This window comes from Protopterus annectens, chromosome 1.part0, assembly GCF_019279795.1.
Source record: "Protopterus annectens isolate FY-2018-M chromosome 1.part0, PAN1.0, whole genome shotgun sequence".
NCBI lineage: Eukaryota > Metazoa > Chordata > Ceratodontiformes > Protopteridae > Protopterus > Protopterus annectens.
This window is the reverse complement of record NC_056725.1, coordinates 159,347,133-159,366,624: the sequence shown is the minus strand read 5'-3', so window position 1 is coordinate 159,366,624 and position 19,492 is coordinate 159,347,133. Positions and strand designations below refer to the sequence as shown.

Genomic DNA, 19,492 nt, shown 5'->3' with positions numbered 1-19,492 from the left:
GAACACAGTGAAGACAGTTATCAGAAAGTGGAGAAAAATATGGGACAACTGTGATATTGCAAAGAACTGAATGTCCCTCCAAAATTGATGAAAAGGCGAGACAAAAACTGGTCAGGTAGGCTGCCAAGAGACGTACAACAACACTGAAGGAGTTGCAGGAATTTCTGGCAATTACTGGTTGTGTACTACATGTGACAACAATCTCCCATATTCTCCATATGTCTGGACTGTGAGGTAGAGTTGTAAGATGGAAGCCTTTCCTTAACACAGAAAAACATCCAGGCCCGGCTAAAATTTGCAAAACAATACATAGTCTCCCAAAAGCATGTGGTAAAATGCATTATGGTCTGATAAGACCAAGGTTGAACTTTCTGACCACAATTCCAACAGGTACGTTTGGTGCAAAAAACAACACTTTGCTTCTTCAAAAGAACACCATCCCCACGGTGAAGCATGGTGGTGGCAGTGTCATGCTTTGGTGTTGCTTTTCTTCAGCTGGAACTGGGGGCTTTAGTCAAGTTTGAGGGAATTATGACGACTTCAAATACCAGTCACTTTTGGCCCAAAACCTTTAGGCGTCTGCTAGACTAGCTGAAGATGAAGAGGAATTTCACTTTTCAACATGACAATGACCCCAAGCATACATCCAAATCAACAAAAGAATGGCTTCATCAGAAGAAGATTAAAGTTTTGGAATGGCGCAGCCAAAGCCCAGACTTAAATCCAATAGCAAATCTGGAGAGGGCTGTGCACAAGAGATGCCCTCGCAATCTGACAGATTTGGAGCACTTTTTCAAGTAAAAGTGGGCAAATATTGCCAAGTCAAGATGTGGCATGCTGATAGACTCCTACCCAAGAAGACTGAATGCTGTAATTAAATCAAAAGGTGCTTGAACAAACTATTAGTTTAAGGCTGTGCGCACTTATGCAATCAGTGTATTGTATGATGTTCTTCGTGTTTTACTGCTGCAGACCTAACCATTGGGTTATCCATCCTGTGGTAGCCTTCAGTCAGTCCGAATACCAGAGTCAAAGTTTTGTGCGTCGGCTGCTGTCGCTTGTTGGGTGTAGTCAGGTCATCCAAGCTATAAAGGAGAGCAGGCAACACCATTACCTCAGTCTTTCTTGCCATGGAGCCTGTAGCAGAAGCAATTTGCAACAATGCCGGTCGGCTGTTTCCAGATTTCGAACTTCAGCTGAAAATGTCTAAAGCTAAGTACTCCCTTTTTCTTGCACTAACAGATGTCCGAAAAAGTCAACTGTCTCGCCTGTGGAAAGCAAATACCATACCGAGACTTCCATGCTTACTGTGTCACTTGCTTAGGCCCAGATCAAGATGTATCCCGCTGTCGGTTCTGTGCCCTGTTTAACGCTAGAACTATTCATCATAGAGCTCTGTTTGAAGCCAGTTATTTTCATCTTCCGTCTCCAATTTACTGATATGGTGTCCATCAGTCGGCAAACCGCAGATGATCTGAAAAAACATAAAGATAAGGATAGAGACAGACCGCATAAGGCAAAGCCTACCAATGACACCACCACTAAAAGGGTCTTCAGTTCTTCGGAATTCAGTTAGGCGGTTTTGCAGCCTCTGATGCCTGACTCGATTACTTCGCAAGCCTCTACTGAGACCCTTTCGGAGTCCTGTATGCCGCAGATGACTACATCGCCTAACGAGTCTTCGGCTGTGTCTGCCTCTGTTGGGTCTGGAGCCGCTACACAGGCACTGGCTTCCGAGGTTACCGCTCACACTTCGAAATTCACTTCAAGGCCTTCACACTCTCTTCTGACTAACACACCAACAGCACTCTTCAGACCAGACTTAGAGCTACTCCAGAGAAAACAGCAAAAAGTCTCCATTCCACTACTCCTCCCCCTCCTCAAACTAGAATGCTTAAAATGGCAGAGGAGCTCATCACTTTCATCCGGGGTAATCAGACCAGTCCAGCCAAAAGGAGAAGGGAACCTTCTCCAGACATCCAGTCAGATTTAGACTCAGAGGGATCTGACTCCTGTTTTTGAAGAGGAAAATCCTCTTACTGCCTATAAAGACTCAGATGCAGAAGAATCTATTCTTTCTGCATCACCTCTGGAGGACTTTTCCTTTGGGAAATACCCTCCACACTCCCAGGGAACGCTTCCAATGAGAATTTACAGATTTCCCTCAATCCAAGAAAAGACTAAGAGTTTCTGGACCTATCCCAGCACAGACCTCTGGCCATCCCACCCATCTTGGAGGTGGTATATGATGTTTACCAAGAATCCAGCCTTACCCCCTGACACCCTTCCACCTGCACCAGAAAACCTGACGGGTACTACAGGGTACCTGACTCACATAAATTCCTCTACAGAAAACCTATAGCAGATCCAGAGGTGATTACTCAGGGAGTTAAGGCTACCTCTGGAAAGAATCCTTCTCCCTCAGACAAATAATCCAGGGCCCTGGACAAATGGGGTAAAAAGTATATACCTCTACAACTTTAACTGTAAGAGCTCTCAACTGTCAGTTCCATATGTTCAAATATCAACAGCACACTTTGGAACTTTTGAAACAGAAAATTTCTGCTTTTCCAAATTTTGGCAACAATAAAGACATAACAGAATTACTGCACTCTTCATCTCAGGTGGCAAAGTACTCCTTGCACTGTGGATTTGATGCCCTAGAAGCTTTTAGCAGGGCAGCAATGACAGGGTCTGTTATCAGAAGACATGTATGGCTGAAGGAACAACCTCTCCCTGATCATGTCAAAGCTAAAATCATGGCTACACCTCTTGACAAAGATGGCTTCTTCGGACAGAAAACTGAAGAGGTACTTAAAAAGGTGGAAGACAAAGCAAAATTGATGCAGACTTTTAATTTTCTTCAAGTACAACCTCCTAGGTTCAGCATAAATTTTCCCTCTAAACACTGGTACTTTCCTGCACCAAACAGGCAGGCATAAGGCAAAACCTATAGGGACAGACCCACCAGGACTTGAACCCTGGGCCAGCAAAGAACTAAACAGTGCCCCCCCCCTCAAACACTAGAGCAGGGAGTTCAAAAGCAACCCTGTATGGAAAAAACTCTCAATAGCTACCTTTCCCATCTCTGACTGCCTCCACCACACCGAAAGCTAGGAGGAAGGCTATCTCTATGCAGAGAATATTGGAACTCTATAACAAGAGATCAATGGGTCTTAAAAAAATCTTTTCTCAGGGGAACAAATTCAATTTCCAAGTACTACCACCTCCAAGAAGGTACCCAGACCTACCTCCAAACCAATGGGCAGAAGGACTAAAACAAGTGCAAAGCCTAATATCCCTAGGGGCAGTAGAACCTGTACCTCCAGAACAAGTTGGAAAAGGATTCTATTCCAGACTATTCCTTGTTCCCAGGAAAGAGGGGACCTGACGTCTCATCCTGGACCTATCCTTTCTCAATACCTTCCTGGTAATCCCAAAATTCAAAATGCATACCTTACAACAGCTTCTTCCAATGCTGCCAGTCAAAGCTTGGACGGTCACCTTAGACCTAAAGGATGTTTACCTGCACATCCCAATAAGGGAATCATGCAGACAATTCCTGCGCTTCAGAGCAGGATCACTACACTTTCAATTCTCTGCTTTGCCCTTTGGCTTATCTACTGCTCCCAGGGTATTCACCAAATGCCTGGCCCCTGCCATTGCCTTTTGCAGGCAAATCAATGTACAGATTTACCCTTACCTGGGCGACTATCTCATCCAGGCAGACTGCAAGGAACTGCTGCTGCAGCACCTCTCATTTGTAAAAACCCTACTCACCTCTCTGGGGTTCACTATCAACGAAAGGAAATCAAAACCGACACCTACCAGGAAAATCATATTTCTGGGAGCCTTACTGGACACAGAACAGCATATGGCCATTCTGTCCCCAGAAAAACAAAGTTTCCTACCAAAGTACTTCACTACTCTGCCCTCCCAAACCCAGCTTTCTGCCAGGAATTTTCTACAAGCTCTAGGGTACATGGCCTCATGCATCCTCCTGGTACCTCTGGCCAGACTACACGAGGAAAGTTCAGTGGTACCTAAAGAACCTGTGGTGTCAACACTCACAATCTCTGGACACCTCCCTGCCTGTGATCCCTTGCATAAGATCCGAGTTCCTCTGGTGGGCCCAGGCCTGTGCTCTGAACAAGGGACTTCATTCACCCTCCGTCCATCAGACAAGACCATAACTACAGATGCTTCGGACATAGCCTGGGATGCCCACCTAGAAGGCAGATGTGTCTAAGGTCTCTGGGACGCACAAATACTACCCTTGTACATCACCCAAAAGGAAATGATAGTAGTACAAAACTCTCTGGCATCCTTCAAACCCTTCCTCAAACCAGGGGTCTTCTCATAAAAACAGACAACACCACAGTAATGTGCATCAACAAGCAGGGAGGGGACTCAATCTTACCCCCTGTGCAGACTAGCCATGAACCTGTGGCTAGCAGCCTCATCCATGGGACTACATCTTATAGCCCAATACCTACCTGGCATCAGCAACACCCTGGCAGACCACCTAAGCAGAAACCTGCTGGACCCACACGAATGGCAAATCCACAGAGATGTTTTTCTGCAAATTACCCACACATGGGGGACCCCCCAGGTGGACCTCTTTGAATCTCATTTAAATCACCAAGTACAGACATTCTGCACCAGGGAGTACCATCACCTGGCCTGAAAGGTCGATGCCCTGACCTTCCCTTGGAATACCCTCTTTTTGTATGCATTCCCACCTCTTCCTCTCATTCAAAAAGTATTAATCAAGATAAGGGAGGAAAAACCAAGAGCAATACTCATTTCCCCAGATTGGCCCAGCCAGCACTTGTACCCACTGCTGCTCAGCCTATCTCACCAGCCCCCCTGGCAGCTACCTCGGATACCTCACCTGCTATCCCGGGGGGGGGCAATGCTGCACCCAGACTTTCAGACACTCAAGCTCTCAGCATGGCTTATTCTACCTTAACCAACAAGGAGTCTATGCTAAGCATGGAAGTCCTTGACATCATCACAGAAGCCAGAAGGCCCAGCACCAGAAAATCTTACACTGGAAAATTCTGCTGCTGGAGCCAGTCCAAGGGGGCAGACTTACATTTGCCCTCCATTCCTCTTATTCTGGATTATCTTGCTGATCTTCTTAATAATGGTCTCTCTTCTCCATAAAGATCCATGCCTCTGCCATTTCAGGACACTTTGATGCAGAACAGCCATTGTTCTCCCAGTTATCAAACAATTCCTTAGAGGAGCCTCTAATATCAGGCCTCCCAGAAGACAGCCCACCCCAGCCTGGCACCTGAACTATGTTTTAAAAAAGCTTAGTCTGCGTCCCTTCAAGCCTGCAGCAGCCTCAGAACTAAAGTACCTCTCTTGGAAGACTGCCTTTCTCCTGGCTATTACTTCAGCCAGAAGAGTGTCAGAGCTTAAAGCCTTAATGGCCATTGAGCCATTTATCTTCATCCATGCAGACAGGATCTCCCTGAGAACCAATCCCTCCTTCATGCCAAAGGTGGTTTCAGATGTTACCCTCAACCAGCCCATCCATCTGCCCACCTTTTTCCCTAACCCTCAGAACAAGGGAGAAAGGATACTGCATTCATTGGATGTGCACAGGCAACTCAGATTTTATCTGGATCGTCAAAGGAAAACTAACCAGCTTTTGGTCAGCTTTAAAACAGGGGCACAGGGGAAACCAATATCCAAACAGACTATTTCCAAATGGATAGTACACTGCATCCAATTTTGCTACTCCTTGCATGGAAAACCACTCCCTAGGACCATCAGAACCCATTCCACTAGGGCAACCTCTACTTCCACTACATTCCTTAGAGGGGTACCCACCAAGGACATCCTGGAAGCTGCCACATGGATTTCAGTCCACACCTTCACCAAATATTACCGTCTGAACCGATTCTCAAAAGCTAGGGTTGGGTTTGCCTCTGCACTTCTGCAGGGCATGCTCACCCAATCTTAAGTTTCTATTAACCTTCCACCCTTCTCAGCTTTAGAGGAATCTTTCAAATGGTTAGGACTTCAGCAGTGAAACACAAAGAACATAGTACAGTTGTGTACACTCACCATAAATGTAGATATTTGAGTGAATTCACTGATGCAGTCATGCTTTCCCTCCCTCCCTCCTTCCCTTTGATATCTTCTTTGCTTACAGAGACACATATTTCTGTTGGGTCTCTGACCCCAGGACTACTAATAATTATTAACATTGGACTTCTTTGGTTGGTTAGGGCAAGACAAACTGAGGTAATGGCGTTGCCTGCTCTCCTTTATAGCTCGGATGACCTGACGTCACCCAGCAAGCGACAGCAGCCAATGCACAAAACCTTGACTCTGGTATTCAGACCGAATGAGGGCCACCACAGCATGGATAAGCCAATGGTTAGGACTGCAGCAGTGAATACACCCAAACATCTACATTTATGGTAAGTGTACACAACCGTACTTTGTTTATTTTTTATATTTTTTCCCGTAACAGATTTGTTTGTTTTTCAATTGACTTGTACATACTATAGGTCGCAATGAAGGTGGGAAAACTTTTGAAATGATTTATTGTGGTCTCATTTTTTTATATCATAAAAACCTGACGTTTTAACAGGGGTGGTTAACTTTTTATATCCACTGTAGATGGCAAAGTTGAAGATGTGATCGGAAGAGAGAGACAATTGGGAACATGCGTTTTGGCGGTGTAATGAGTTGGCAGGCATTAAAATTTTTCCAGAGTACTTTGTCAGCAATATTGAGTGAACAAATGGCTATAACTAAGGAAATGATTCTTTTGAGCTATGAGCAGAATCTGAATTGCCTAGACATTTAGGCCTTGTTAAGTTTAATTCTGTTGGCTGACAAAAAGCAAGTAGTAGAAAATGGAAATCCGTCTAGACCAATTGTATTTGAAGTATTGAATATTATAAAAGAGATGAAAAGAACTGGAAAAGGGCTCTTTAAACAAGGTAAGGAGCAAATTACATAGAAATAAATTGAAATTGTGGGAACAATACATGCAGAATAATGCTAAGGCAAAGTGAAGTTTAAGGTAAAGCAAGAATTCAGCAATTATTTTTTAATTTGGACTGATGACAGTAGCAAATAAAATATATGCACTTTATATTGTTTAAATGGAAAAATGTTTAAATGGTTTGTTTTCTGTTAATGTATGTTTATCTGTGTCTTAAGTAATAATTTAGTAAAGGTATTTAAAAAATGGTACTTGCATTTGGCCCCAACACCTTTGTCCCTTAGAGTTCCAGGTACTAGTGCTTGAATTTTGTGAAATGAGTTAAATTAGTGTAGTGATCATATATCTCTCAATCCATGCCTACATTTCTCCTAGACCCCAGCTCAATTATCCCAGACAAACTTGTCAGATTTTACATGAGGAGCAGTGTCCAGGGGAGTTTAAATGCAAGGTGAATGGGCTTCTTCGGATGCTACAAAGCTCATAAACATTAAAGACATTTTAGTGATTTAGGTCTTAAAAGTTCTTCACCACTTATTGTCTCCAGGCCCTCTTTTATTGGTCACAGAAACAAACAAGGGGATACAAGGTTATTCCCTCTGTCCTGGTAGACAGTGATGGCCTAGAAGCTAACTTACAGCATTCTCTGACACTTCAGACCTCTTTCCTATTCTGTTCTAGATTCAACTAAACGCTCTACCAGATCAAGTCTTTCACTTAAAATTTCCTGTCCCTTTCTTTTTGCCTGTAATCTGAGCTCAAGCTCTGGTAGGGAAGGCAGTTTCTAACCTGCAATCCATATTTCTTTTTGGCCTCATCCCACTCTATTATCTCTCCCGCTTGAGTTATTTGCTCCCAATATCTCGGTTCCTTTACCAAGTTTCTCTTAAATTCCAGTATCCCTTTTGCCTATTTTCTGTACCCCTACTTGCAGTCATCCCTATTGGCAATCTCTCCTTTCTCCATTCCTGTGTTGGCTAAATTCTTAAACTACTTTATGCAACTTTATGAATATAATATTCTGTATGGTGGTTATTCTCCTTAAGGTTCTGCATCCAAATTCCCACCCTCTCCTTGTTTCTTGACCCCCACATCACCATCATCCATTTCCACTTCATAACCTGCTGCTTGTATTATATATGTGCCTTAACTGTGTAGCTCTAAAATATCTCTTCAAATCAGGGAATCCTAAACCACCTTTTTCTGTTGGGACAATCATCTTATCGTACTTAACTCTTGCTCTTCTTCCCTTCAAGATAAATCTCTTAATTTCTTTATTACTTATTGTGTACAACTTCTCCTCTGGTTGATAAAATATTCCTGACCTGTGTATAAAACTATCTATCCTTATTCGCAAACAAGAGCTTCCATTTTCTCAATGTTTTGTATCATCTTTTGTTTAATTTCTTCCCACATACCCTTAGCTTCCATAACATAATCCTTTTTAATACATACTCTTATTAAATATTTCATTTAATCATGTCCCCATGTATATGGGCATTTTTTTAAATAATTCATGTGTGGATATGTAGTTTACCTCTATAGCCTTTGCTTTACCTTCATCAGTTTTATACCTTGAAAATACTTGAAAATAATGTTACACTGGGATGACCTTTTCTGGTTATAGCAATTACCAAATTATATTGTCTGCAAATAAAGTCAGCTTTTCTTTAATTATATCCTTGAATTTTTGAGTCCACTGTTTTATTTGCCACTGGCTCTAAATATAAAGCAAATGGTAAAGGGGAAAGAGGATGCCCCTGCCTGCTTCCTCTGTTCAGACCCAATTTATCAGATATGAACCCTGCCACTTTAATTCTTACCTCCAATCCTTCATATATCCCCCTAATTAACCTTATTGTATCAGAGAATGTAAATGCTTCCATTGCCCTACTCATAGAGTCCAAGCTTACTCTGTCAAATTCTTTTTGTGCATTAATACCCACCAACAACAGCAGCATTTTCTTAAAGGATCATTATTCTTTTAATGTTGTCTGACATTTGTTCCCCCTTCCACAAAACTGCATTGATCCATATCTATCAATTTTGGCAACACCTTTGCCATTCTCTTAGCTAGTACAGCATAAATGCTTTATAATCAGGTGCAAGAAGCTTAGTTTTTTTCATAGCTTTTATCATTTGCCCTATTTTTCAAACACATTTGTTTACAAAAAAATTTGATAGCTTAAGCCAAGTACATTAATCTAGGCATCCATCTTGTAAAAACCAGAATTATCTTAATTCTGAATATAATGTAATCAGTACACTTTTACTCCTTGCTGCAGCAGTCCAAGATCACAACACTATATCAACTTAAACTTGTTTCTGTTCAATATTTCTTTTCTTGTTATACTCTGTCTATTTTCTTATAACTAAAAAGTACTCCCTCACTTTAATATCTTTAACATATGCATTAGTGACTGAAATGACTTCCTCAATTTAAAATAACCCTGACTATGCACACTGCAAAACTGCACTACATTATAAGATGCAGCATACCTCTCAACCTGGAATCATAAAAATTAGGCCAAAGGCCCTTGAAAAATGGGTACATCTGGCCAAAAATCTGTATGCTGATTAACATAAAATGTGCGTGCATAATGGTGTAACCTCACCCACTCCAGTGGCATTGTGGAATACCCACTTTTAAATGCATTCTGAAGAACAGACAATACTAAACACAAAATAAACAGAAGAGCAGTGATGTTAGACTATTCAGAGATGTACAAACATACAATTTTAGACATCTTAACTACTCATGTCCCCTCCTCCAAATCTCTCAGTCTAGGCTTTGCTCCACATACCATGCTTTCTCAGTCCTTGGTCCCAAACTGTGGAATTTTCTCCCCTCTTTTCTTAAAGATCTTTCCTCTAACCCCATTTTCCAGTAAGAAATAAAAGCACATTTCAAGACACTAGGAAAACGCAACTGTTATATTTCTGGTCATATAACTTAACCTCTTCGTACCCTTCTTCTCTCTGCATACCTTGCTCTGATTTTTCTTTTGATTATGATTCTTTCAGCTTGCCAACTCTGATTTCCAGTCTGTATATAATTGTGTTTTGTCAGTCTTATTTTTTTTATAATGCCTATTATCTATTGCCTTTATATCCTCAACCAACTATATTAACTGTGTATGTAATATACGTATGTATTGCATTTTGTCATTCACTTTGTATATAATGACATGTACTGTTGTGTTTATCCTGTGTTGAGACTGAAGTAGGTCCAGTGGGATCAGTGTTCTACCCCAGTAAAATTCTAAATGAATAAAACAACTGAATATAGATTTTAACAACTCCATGTTCACACTGAAAAGACATCTTTTACCCCATTTACTGGCACTCAGCTTCTCACTTTTGACAGCAAGACTGCAGATAAAACTTTGTATCCATCTTGGAAGCAGCAGGATATTTTTCGTTCGTCGGTGCCGTCCCTGCTAAGCACCAGTCATACTCTTGTGCTGACCTCTTGCTCTTGCATACCTATTGCATCAAATCAAATGTGGAATGCAACAAGTTTTTTTTTTCTTTCTACATACAGAATTGGAAATTCACCGAAGAAAATGCTAATTTCACTTGCATGCAAAAGAACTTCAGAATAAGTTGTGTATGGCTTAAAGGTTCATGGGAGCCAGTGGATAATTATACTGGGCACTACAAGAACAGGAAGGGTTTATTATATGGTTTGCAGTCACACCACCATGTCTGAGGCTACAGTTTCAATTAATTCAGCACCCGTATTCCACAGAGTACCTGACAGGCAAATTGCAGAGATTTTGGTGAAAGATTTGATGTTGGAATGAATGTAGGCAATCTCATTTTTAGAGGTAAGGTAGCAACACTCGGGCAAATTCTGGCACAAATTAAACCTTGCCTTTCATAGAAAGAATGGTTCATTTATTCTAAATCATTTGATGCAGAATTTTGTGTACTGTGAACTTTTCAGCCCTAAAGTAGCTTGACAGAAAATGTTCCCATGCGTAATCAAAATAGAAGATGACACGAACATTATATAAATATCAAATTTGTATAGCACACAAAATACTGTAGTTTTGGGTATAAAATGTATAACTTCTTACAAAGGTATGTAGATCCTTAGACAGGTTTTTTTGAAGAAAACAAAGGAAACTGAGACTAGTTATTAATGAAGTTATTTTGTGAGGTTGCTATAGTGTATTATTCAGAGGTCATTGAGACACTGACATGGATGTTTCCAGTGATAAATGGGGCTGCAGTGCAATTTTTGAATACTGAAGTGGTGGAGGTAGTGAGCTAAGAGATTACTTAAACATTTATTAAAAATGTAACGTACAGAACTTGGCATGTATAAAATCAGATAACAGAAATATGTTGGACCTTTATTTTAACAAAGGTGATGTAAGGAGCTATAGTTTATTTCTTTACAGTCATTGCCAGCTAATCAGCTGATTTGGTTGAATGGTTAACAAATAGGGTCCCCTTCAGATCATCGAAATTTTAAAAGCTCGACTTTCATATGGCCGAGACCATATGATCAAACTTTTAAAAGTTCAAATGGTCTGAATGGAAATGAAGACAGTACAGTACATTACTGGCAGCCTGACAGTGTATCTGTAGAAAGTCCGTGTGGCTCATTGATCTCCCCAAGTTAACAAACAAATTTACTAAATGTTCAGTTATTGCAACATACTTAATATTGAAGAAATTACTTGCAAACAACAACAAAATGTCAGTGCAATTAGCATTTTTCCTCTTGTGAATACTTAACTAATGGGGGTAGTCCCGCAAGAACTTGAATGGTTACTCTGTCAGTCTCTAAGCCCTTGCTGAATCTGAACACATTCTATGGTCATTCTACCTCAGACTGCACACAAATTGTTATGGCTTCTTCTGTATTATACTTACCATTTTTGCATACAGTGTGTCTTCTTCTCACTGCTGTGCATCTTAATTGTCTGTTCTGTAATAACTACTGAGCTGAGACTGAAATTGGTTAGTCCTGTCCACTGCTCCCCCGGTTAACAAAACACCACAAATAAACAAAAAATTAAAAAATAAAATATCTGTCAAAGTGAACCTCAAAACAAATACATTAACCGTGGTACTGTAGAGATATTGAAGCCTCACTACACTGACTGACTTGGTCAGACACTAACAGCTGAATCTAGTATATATGTGTTTTTTTTTTCTTTATTCTTTTATGTGAGGCTGCCGGAGATAAATTTCTCATCCTGATCCTGGGTCTGGGATTCCTGGGAGTGCAGATGCTGGGTGGACCAGTCCAGAGGCAGCTAGACTGCTGCTGCACTGCACTGTAGAAATACAAGTACAACTTGCTTGTTTCTTTTTGGCTTGGCTGGAAAAATGCAGAAGTTAACTTGAATAAATATTAAAATGGACAGCTTCTCCGCTCTGCTCGCTATGTGCTGCTGCCTGCCCATCCCCCTTCTGTTCTAAATCCAAAACTCGAACATTCAACATAAGAATGTACATAAAAAGGTAAACACAGATACAGTCTGAGGCCTCAGCCAAATTTCGACAGGCTGGCAGTATGCCTGACGAAGCTGACTTCATCGTGATGACATGAGTGAGAACTACAACTTAAAAAGAAAAAAACTGTGAAAAAAAAATAGAATTGAAGGGGCCTCTTGGAAATCCGTGGCACCCCTTTATTTTACCCTCAAAACTGGTAAATACAGAGAAATTCTGCACGGTTGAGAGGTATGACATGCAGTTTGTCATGAAGAGTTTTTGTACAGATACTAATAGGAAGAAATATTGTTTTACTTTTACTTCTTTTTTTTCTCTTTAGAGTAATTTTAAATATCGATGACAAAAGGTGATGAATATGCTATACTGTCCAACAAGTTTAACAAAGTCAACAAGTGCCCCTTTTCTTGCAAAGCCATGCTTCACCAGTCTGGTGCTTTACATTCTCCCATATTCACTAGTTTCATTTTTGCTGGTCTTCCCTGTTCATATCCACACACCAGACTCTGGTTCAAGTCCAAGGTACTTCTTATTCTTCTAATCAACTCCTGTTTTATATATCTCAATCATTTTCCTTTGGAACATTAGAAAATGTTTGACTGGCACAAAGTTTCTCTGACTTTTTTGGCAGAAGAATGAGAATCTCTGTCCTCTTATGCATCACTTTTTGTTGGATAAACTTTATTTCATCCTTAGCCTGTTCTGCATTAAAAAAATCTTTAATCTCCAGGAAAAAGTACTGCAAAGACAGCTGGATATAGCAGCCTGAATCTCGCACCTCTCTAGACATTCCCTGATTGCTGGGATAAATTTGCTTCTCTTCTGCCTGGCGCACAGAAAATAATAATTTTCCACAAACTCTGCCATCTCCAATTTTTAGTACTTTTCCTTTCTGCCACAGTTTCGACAGGATCAACTCTTTCTGCTGACATGATTGCACCTTGATGGATGTAGGTCTTGGCTGCTTTCTCAAATCCAGATTTGGAGCATACATTCAATTTGTCCTATCAATTTACAAATCCTGCTGTGGAACTCCAGTCCAGTTGCTTATTTGTCCTTTCATAATGTTAAGACAGTAGACAGTCTCTTCCTTCCAGTTACGCTGGTACTGCAGAAAATCTCAGGTTTTCTCTGCTTGCTGTTCTTAGTCTAGTACTTTTTGAAAGATCTCGTCCTGAGAAGCTTCATATTCAGTGAAATGTCATTTCAAACTTTGAGTTTTGCAATTTTAGTTAAAGCTTCTTCCATTTTTTCCAGCATTTTGTTGAGTTGATATACTCCTTCAGTTTGTTTGATTTATTTTAATCATTTCTGGGTGCATATGATTTATTTTTTCTCTAAATTACTGGAAGCCATCTCTTGAACCAAAGTTGAACCTTTAACTGTTTTTTGCTCAGTAGCTGCAGGATTCTTCCCAGCCAATGCCAGTGTTTTCTCTTTGCTCTTTCTGGTTGATTTTTTTCAAGTTCTCTATACAACTTCTTTGCTGACATACAGGCAGTGTGCTTACTAGCTGGTAACTGAATTTTACCCAGGCTTACAATTTCACTGGCCTTTTTTTTCTCAGTTTCTGTTTTCACACTGAGAATTGAAATGAAGGTGTTAATGAATGTGCAGCCATCTTTGAAATCCCAGTCCCCTACATGTTTTGCATCCATGGAATTAAACCTTCTGGGTGGGTCTTCCCCAGTACTGTGTTTTGTGAGCGCTTCCTCGATTATTCTGCCCTTATTCATTTTTCTGAAGAGGTGTTATTGCTGGTTATTCAAGCCAACCATAGAACCCATCAGTGTGTGTGTGTGTGTGTGTGTGTGTGTGTGTGTGTGTGTGTGTGTGTGTGTGTGTGTGTGTGTGTGTGTGTGGGGACGGTCCTTATTGTTAGCTGTAACTGTTTTCTTCTTATAGTACAAGTTGACATGTGACGATAATCCTTGTAGATGGGTGAGGAATACTCTTCCTCTCTGCTCCTGCGAGTGAGCATTTTGTCTAGCTAGCCTTTGCTGTGCTTTGGACAAGCATATGCTCGTATTTCACTTCTGAGCAGTAGATGTGCCACATCTTCATTGTTGTTCTTGATTGTTTGGTACTTGTAATAAGAGTGCAGAAACGCCAATCACAGAGAATGAAAGCACTTAAAAACTTAGAGTGAAATAATGGTTGTTGGGGTATGCAATGCTGAGTGTGGAATTTTCCAAATTGAATACTGATTGATTTCAAAGGTAACTAACTGTAATTCCTGTCAAGGGAAGGCCTTTTTCATTGTTTAGCTGATATTGAAAGAATGTGCCTGTTATTTTTTAATTGATTTGCATAAATTGTTCTTGCTGAGGGGTTTGGGGTAAAATGGCAGACTGGGGGGGGGGTGCAAGGTTCCTCCTCTAATGAGGTTACTGAATGTAACAGCACTAGAAAATAGAATTGTTAGTTAAGAATGGAAGAGATAATGAGCCATGTTACAGACAGACCTACAAGGAGATTCCTCCCCAATCACCTGTTAACAGTAAGAATTTATCTGTTTCCCTCAAGCAACACAGAATGTTGCTGCCAGGTTGACTTATAGATGAGTGAAACTACAAGAAGATACTCAAAGCTCTTGGTTACTGATTCTTGTAGTGCATATTACAGGAACTGTAATTTCTGATTTATGTGCTGTTTAACTTGTTCATTTTTTTAATACACAGGTATGAATCTTCTGGCTACAGCTAGCCGGGACAGGTTAATCCATGTTTTAAATGTGGACAGTGGTTATAACCTGGAGCAAACACTTGATGATCATTCATCTTCTATTACAGCTGTAAAGTTTGCAGGTGAGTCCAGATGTATGTATTTTCTTGCTGAGCAGCTGATCTCCACAGAAGTTTGTATTAAAAATAGGCCTTTTAATCTGATATTTTAATTTCTTCTTGCTGTAAGTAACATTAGACTGGATTTAAAGAACTGCCTACCTCAAGCTGTGGTACCGCAAAAATATACCAAAAGGTTCCCAAGCAGCATGGTTACAGTTGAGACGTATCATTGATATATGCAGACAGTGTGTGAATCTGTGAAGGAGAGTAGCCGAGGTACCAGCTGCATCAATAAAGAGTAATGCTTGGCGAGTGACTGGTGATTTATTTCATTTTGTTTTTGTTTGAGGTTTTGCTTCATTTTGTGGTTTTGTTGAAAGATGTGTGCCCATTTTCCAGATAGTGTTGATATATCCCACTATGCAAGCATGGTTCACTTCCATGTATACTTTTTACGAGTTATATACCCAGAGGAGTTCTTTCATAAATTTATACTGTAAAAAAGTTCAAAGTGAAGCATGTTTGCTGTGAATTTTGTTAGCATGAACAACTTCAGAATGCACCCATGGTTTTAAGTGAACACAATGGCACCACCAATATCCAAAAGCTAGCACATTTGCTTAGCACGTATCAAATTAAATCTTTGCCCTGTTTGGGGCTTTGGTTTCAAGTTCCCCTATAGATATCCTTTGTACATGTAGCTATAGTGTTGAAATGCAGTGTGTACAGCAGTATCAGTACTCAGAACATTTTTGTTTTGAGGTAAAGAAATATGGGTTAAGAAATAAAGGTTTTGTGATTGATGTTAATGGCTGCAGATCTAGGAAGAGTTTTTTTTTTGTCATTTGGATTTAATAAGTGATGTGAAAATAAAATTGCTTTTATGCAATTTTTTACATTTTTTTCATCACATTATAGATTTTACAACATGGGATCACATACACTAGACAAAATGGAAAAAAAAATCAATAACATTTTCATTGTCTTGTTCATGCATTATACACGCAAATTCTATTGTAATTCTGTTCTTTACTCAAGTAGGTTAGAGGATGCTCATATAATTTTCTTTTTCTTTTGACCCACATACAGGGTTACATTTCAGTTTTAACTATTTAACAAAACTTTGATCAGAACTGTGTGGTAGCCTTGACTCCAACTCTGACCTAATAACTTACCTTGGAAAAAAACATTTCCTTAACTCAGCCACTGCATAAAACAGCTTGGATACTCACCATGCACACTTACACACACAGCACTAAATCTTATCCCCTTGGTTAACCCATACTCCAACCCTGCCCTGCAAAAACACACCTTAAATGCACAACCCGGTATCTTTATCAGCAAAATACACAGGTGACTAAATGGTGATCGATGATTCTGCCGGTCACACAAACTATCCTGCAGTACATTTTGTTGGCCAAAGAATAAATCAGTAAAATTCACCAAAATGTAGTACAACCACACACACTCACATGCACATACATAAATATGTATATATAGTTGGTTTGACATAACGTGGTACCGCATTCAGGTGGTGGAACTGAGATGGAGTGCAGTACAGGCACAAACAAACGTGTGTGTGTGTGCGCGCGCCCAAAGGCAAATTCATAATAATTCATTAGCTAAGGCAGAACACATAGATCACTGCTCACTTTGGGATTAAAAGACTGTGATGCATAAAACATATCTGTTTGATATTAGAAACTAAAATGCTGGTAGTAATGAAATCCAGTATCTGCCTTAAGCCAGTAGATTCAACACTGAAGGAGATGTCAACTACTTCAGTAGACCCACTGATCATCACAAATGCCTGCCATTAAATTCATCCAGACAATCCCATGTTTAGCAAAATGGACAATCTTTGATATTACTCTAATTCGCTTAAAAAGTTTGTAGCACAACAAATTATGCATTAACATGCATTTTCTGAACAATTAGGAGTATGAACGTTTAATGTATTTCTTAATGACTGACTTGTAATCATCAGTGATTGACCATTAAAAAAGTTAGTAGGAGCAGGGAAAAATATCTGGGAGGTATGGTTTAAAAGCATATCACACAGTAGCTGCAGTAGAGTTGGAGGCAGTTTGCAATTAGACATGAATGGTATTGTAAAATGAAATCCAGCAGTAGTCACATCTTTACCTGTGGGAGCATGGGTTACAAATGCCACAGCCTTCCTTATCGTTATGGTATGCTTTCAAATGGTCATAAATGTTGCTGGATCCGATTCCAGAGTTGCACAGATACCTTGCAATCCAATTGGCAGGTCCACAAATGATATCTGGCACTATGCAGCTGTCTAGAGAATGACCTGAAGCAGGGTCCACAATTGCTAGCTGAAGTGAGAGATTGATACTGTAATGTTAAGATAGAAACACTGAATAGTTTGTGTTGCAAAAGATCAAAGTAGATACTTAATGCAATGGGACATTACTGGTGACTGCATCTGCATGCAGCATGTGTTCATGTGAACAATGGGGGGATCAGTCAGATGGCGTTATACAAAGGTATACAAAGCTGCATTTCCTTTTTTATTTGTTTTAAACTGTAGATGTACTTTTTATTACATGCAGTTAGAGATTAAAAATGGCAGAACTTAGCAACCTTGATTGTGCACTCTACTTGCTAACACAAATGATTTTATTTAGAGTTGGGAACATTTATAGCAGCTGTTAAATATGACGGAGATTTACTTTCACAGTTCATTCTGTAGGCATGAGTACAGAGACTGTAGGTGGTTGAAGTAGGGAGGTCACTTTAGCAATGAAGCTACTCTTCAACACACTTTTTTAATACATCATTTGAAATGCTGTGGCTTCCTATAGGAGTAAAACAACCAAGGAAGCTTTTCTGACCGTTGAAACCATTTCAATGCTTGTACAGGAGCATTTCTTCTTTGACATATTGTTGCTGTATTTGTCATATAAATGTCATGATAGTGAAGCTGTATCACTGTGGTTATTATATAACTGATGTGTTTATTAAATTTTATATTTCTAGTAGATTTGGATGGTTACGAAAATAGCCTTCTGGAACTGCTTAGGTTTAACTACTACAAATAATATATATATTTTTTTATTCTGTTCTTTCCTTGCATTGTTTGATTACTATTTAGCAGTTAAGGTTCATCCTGATTAGCGACTGTACAGCGAATCATTTTGTAATATTTAGAGAATCTTTCTGTGGAATTAAGGTTTATTTAGTATTATCCCTGTCATAACTTTAATTAGCAAGTTATTGTCCAAAACTGCTCCCTTTCCAAGGCACTTTTTTCACTGGCTTCTCAGCAGAAATGAGTTTTAAAGAAATTCCACCATTTCTCATGACTTGTGTAGTAAATTACTTTACTTTATGTTGATGGTATTTACCATGAGTACCATGACAAGTTAGTTTTGTTTTTCAGCATCTGTTGGCAATATATTTGGAATGTTTAGTTCACATGCACATATTTACTGCCAACACATTGGCTGCAAGGGCTGCTTAAGGTACATTTAAGCAAAGTGCTGTGCACACACCTGTGTCAGGGCCTTCTTGTTTGAGACCAGTGCTGGTACTTCACAGATGTCACTGCTTTTGCAGCCCCTAATGAGGAGAAGACCAAGTAAGGTGGGTATAACCCATATGCTGTGTTGTACCGTTAACTCCGTTTTACTGTTATGTAGGAACACTTGCATGCAGCTGTGTTCGTCACGTTTGAAAAATCGTTCTCCTCCTTTGAACATGTTATTATTTAGTCTTGCCCATCCAATGTGTGAACTGCCATGTTAGTAGGTCATAAGTCTGCCTCTTCGAAGGTGCCGTTCTTGTAGCCACCACCTATGTTCTCAGCATCTTGGAGCTGCATGCCTTTATCTTTAAAGAGTACCATCTTTTGGTCTTTCAGAATGATCAGATGTCCATTAGCAGCAACTCGCATTTCATCAACAGTGTGAGATCTACTGTGCCCTTAAACCAATCTGTTAATGTTCTCATTTTTTTTCTTTTGATAACAGAAATAGCTCCTTACACCATGGATGTCAACTATCAGCACAGATCTTACCTGAAAAAGATGAATAGTTTATGGAGACAAAACATCTGTTTCTCTCACTTTTTCTGCTGCAGCATGCATACAATGGTGTTAAGCAGACCCTTTCCAGCTAGATTGCTAACTGTATTATATTGTGTCATGAGGTGGTTAGCCATCTGTTGGAAATGGTGTTATCAAATGTAACACAGAAGGGTTAACTGCTTTCATGTTTTTTTAGTGGGAATGCCACCA

At 39.9% G+C, this 19,492-nt stretch overlaps 1 protein-coding gene across 1 annotated transcript in view; it reads left to right on the top strand.

Annotated features, from left to right (window-relative positions):
* LOC122787719 (WD repeat-containing protein 62-like) overlaps positions 1 to 19,492 on the top strand; it is a 1,689,893-nt gene that overhangs the window by 599,190 nt on the left and 1,071,211 nt on the right. Inside the window, exon 11 of the mRNA XM_044054617.1 lies at positions 15,127 to 15,252. Within this exon, the coding sequence (XP_043910552.1) occupies positions 15,127 to 15,252 (126 nt within the window). The remainder of the gene's footprint in view (positions 1 to 15,126; positions 15,253 to 19,492) is intronic.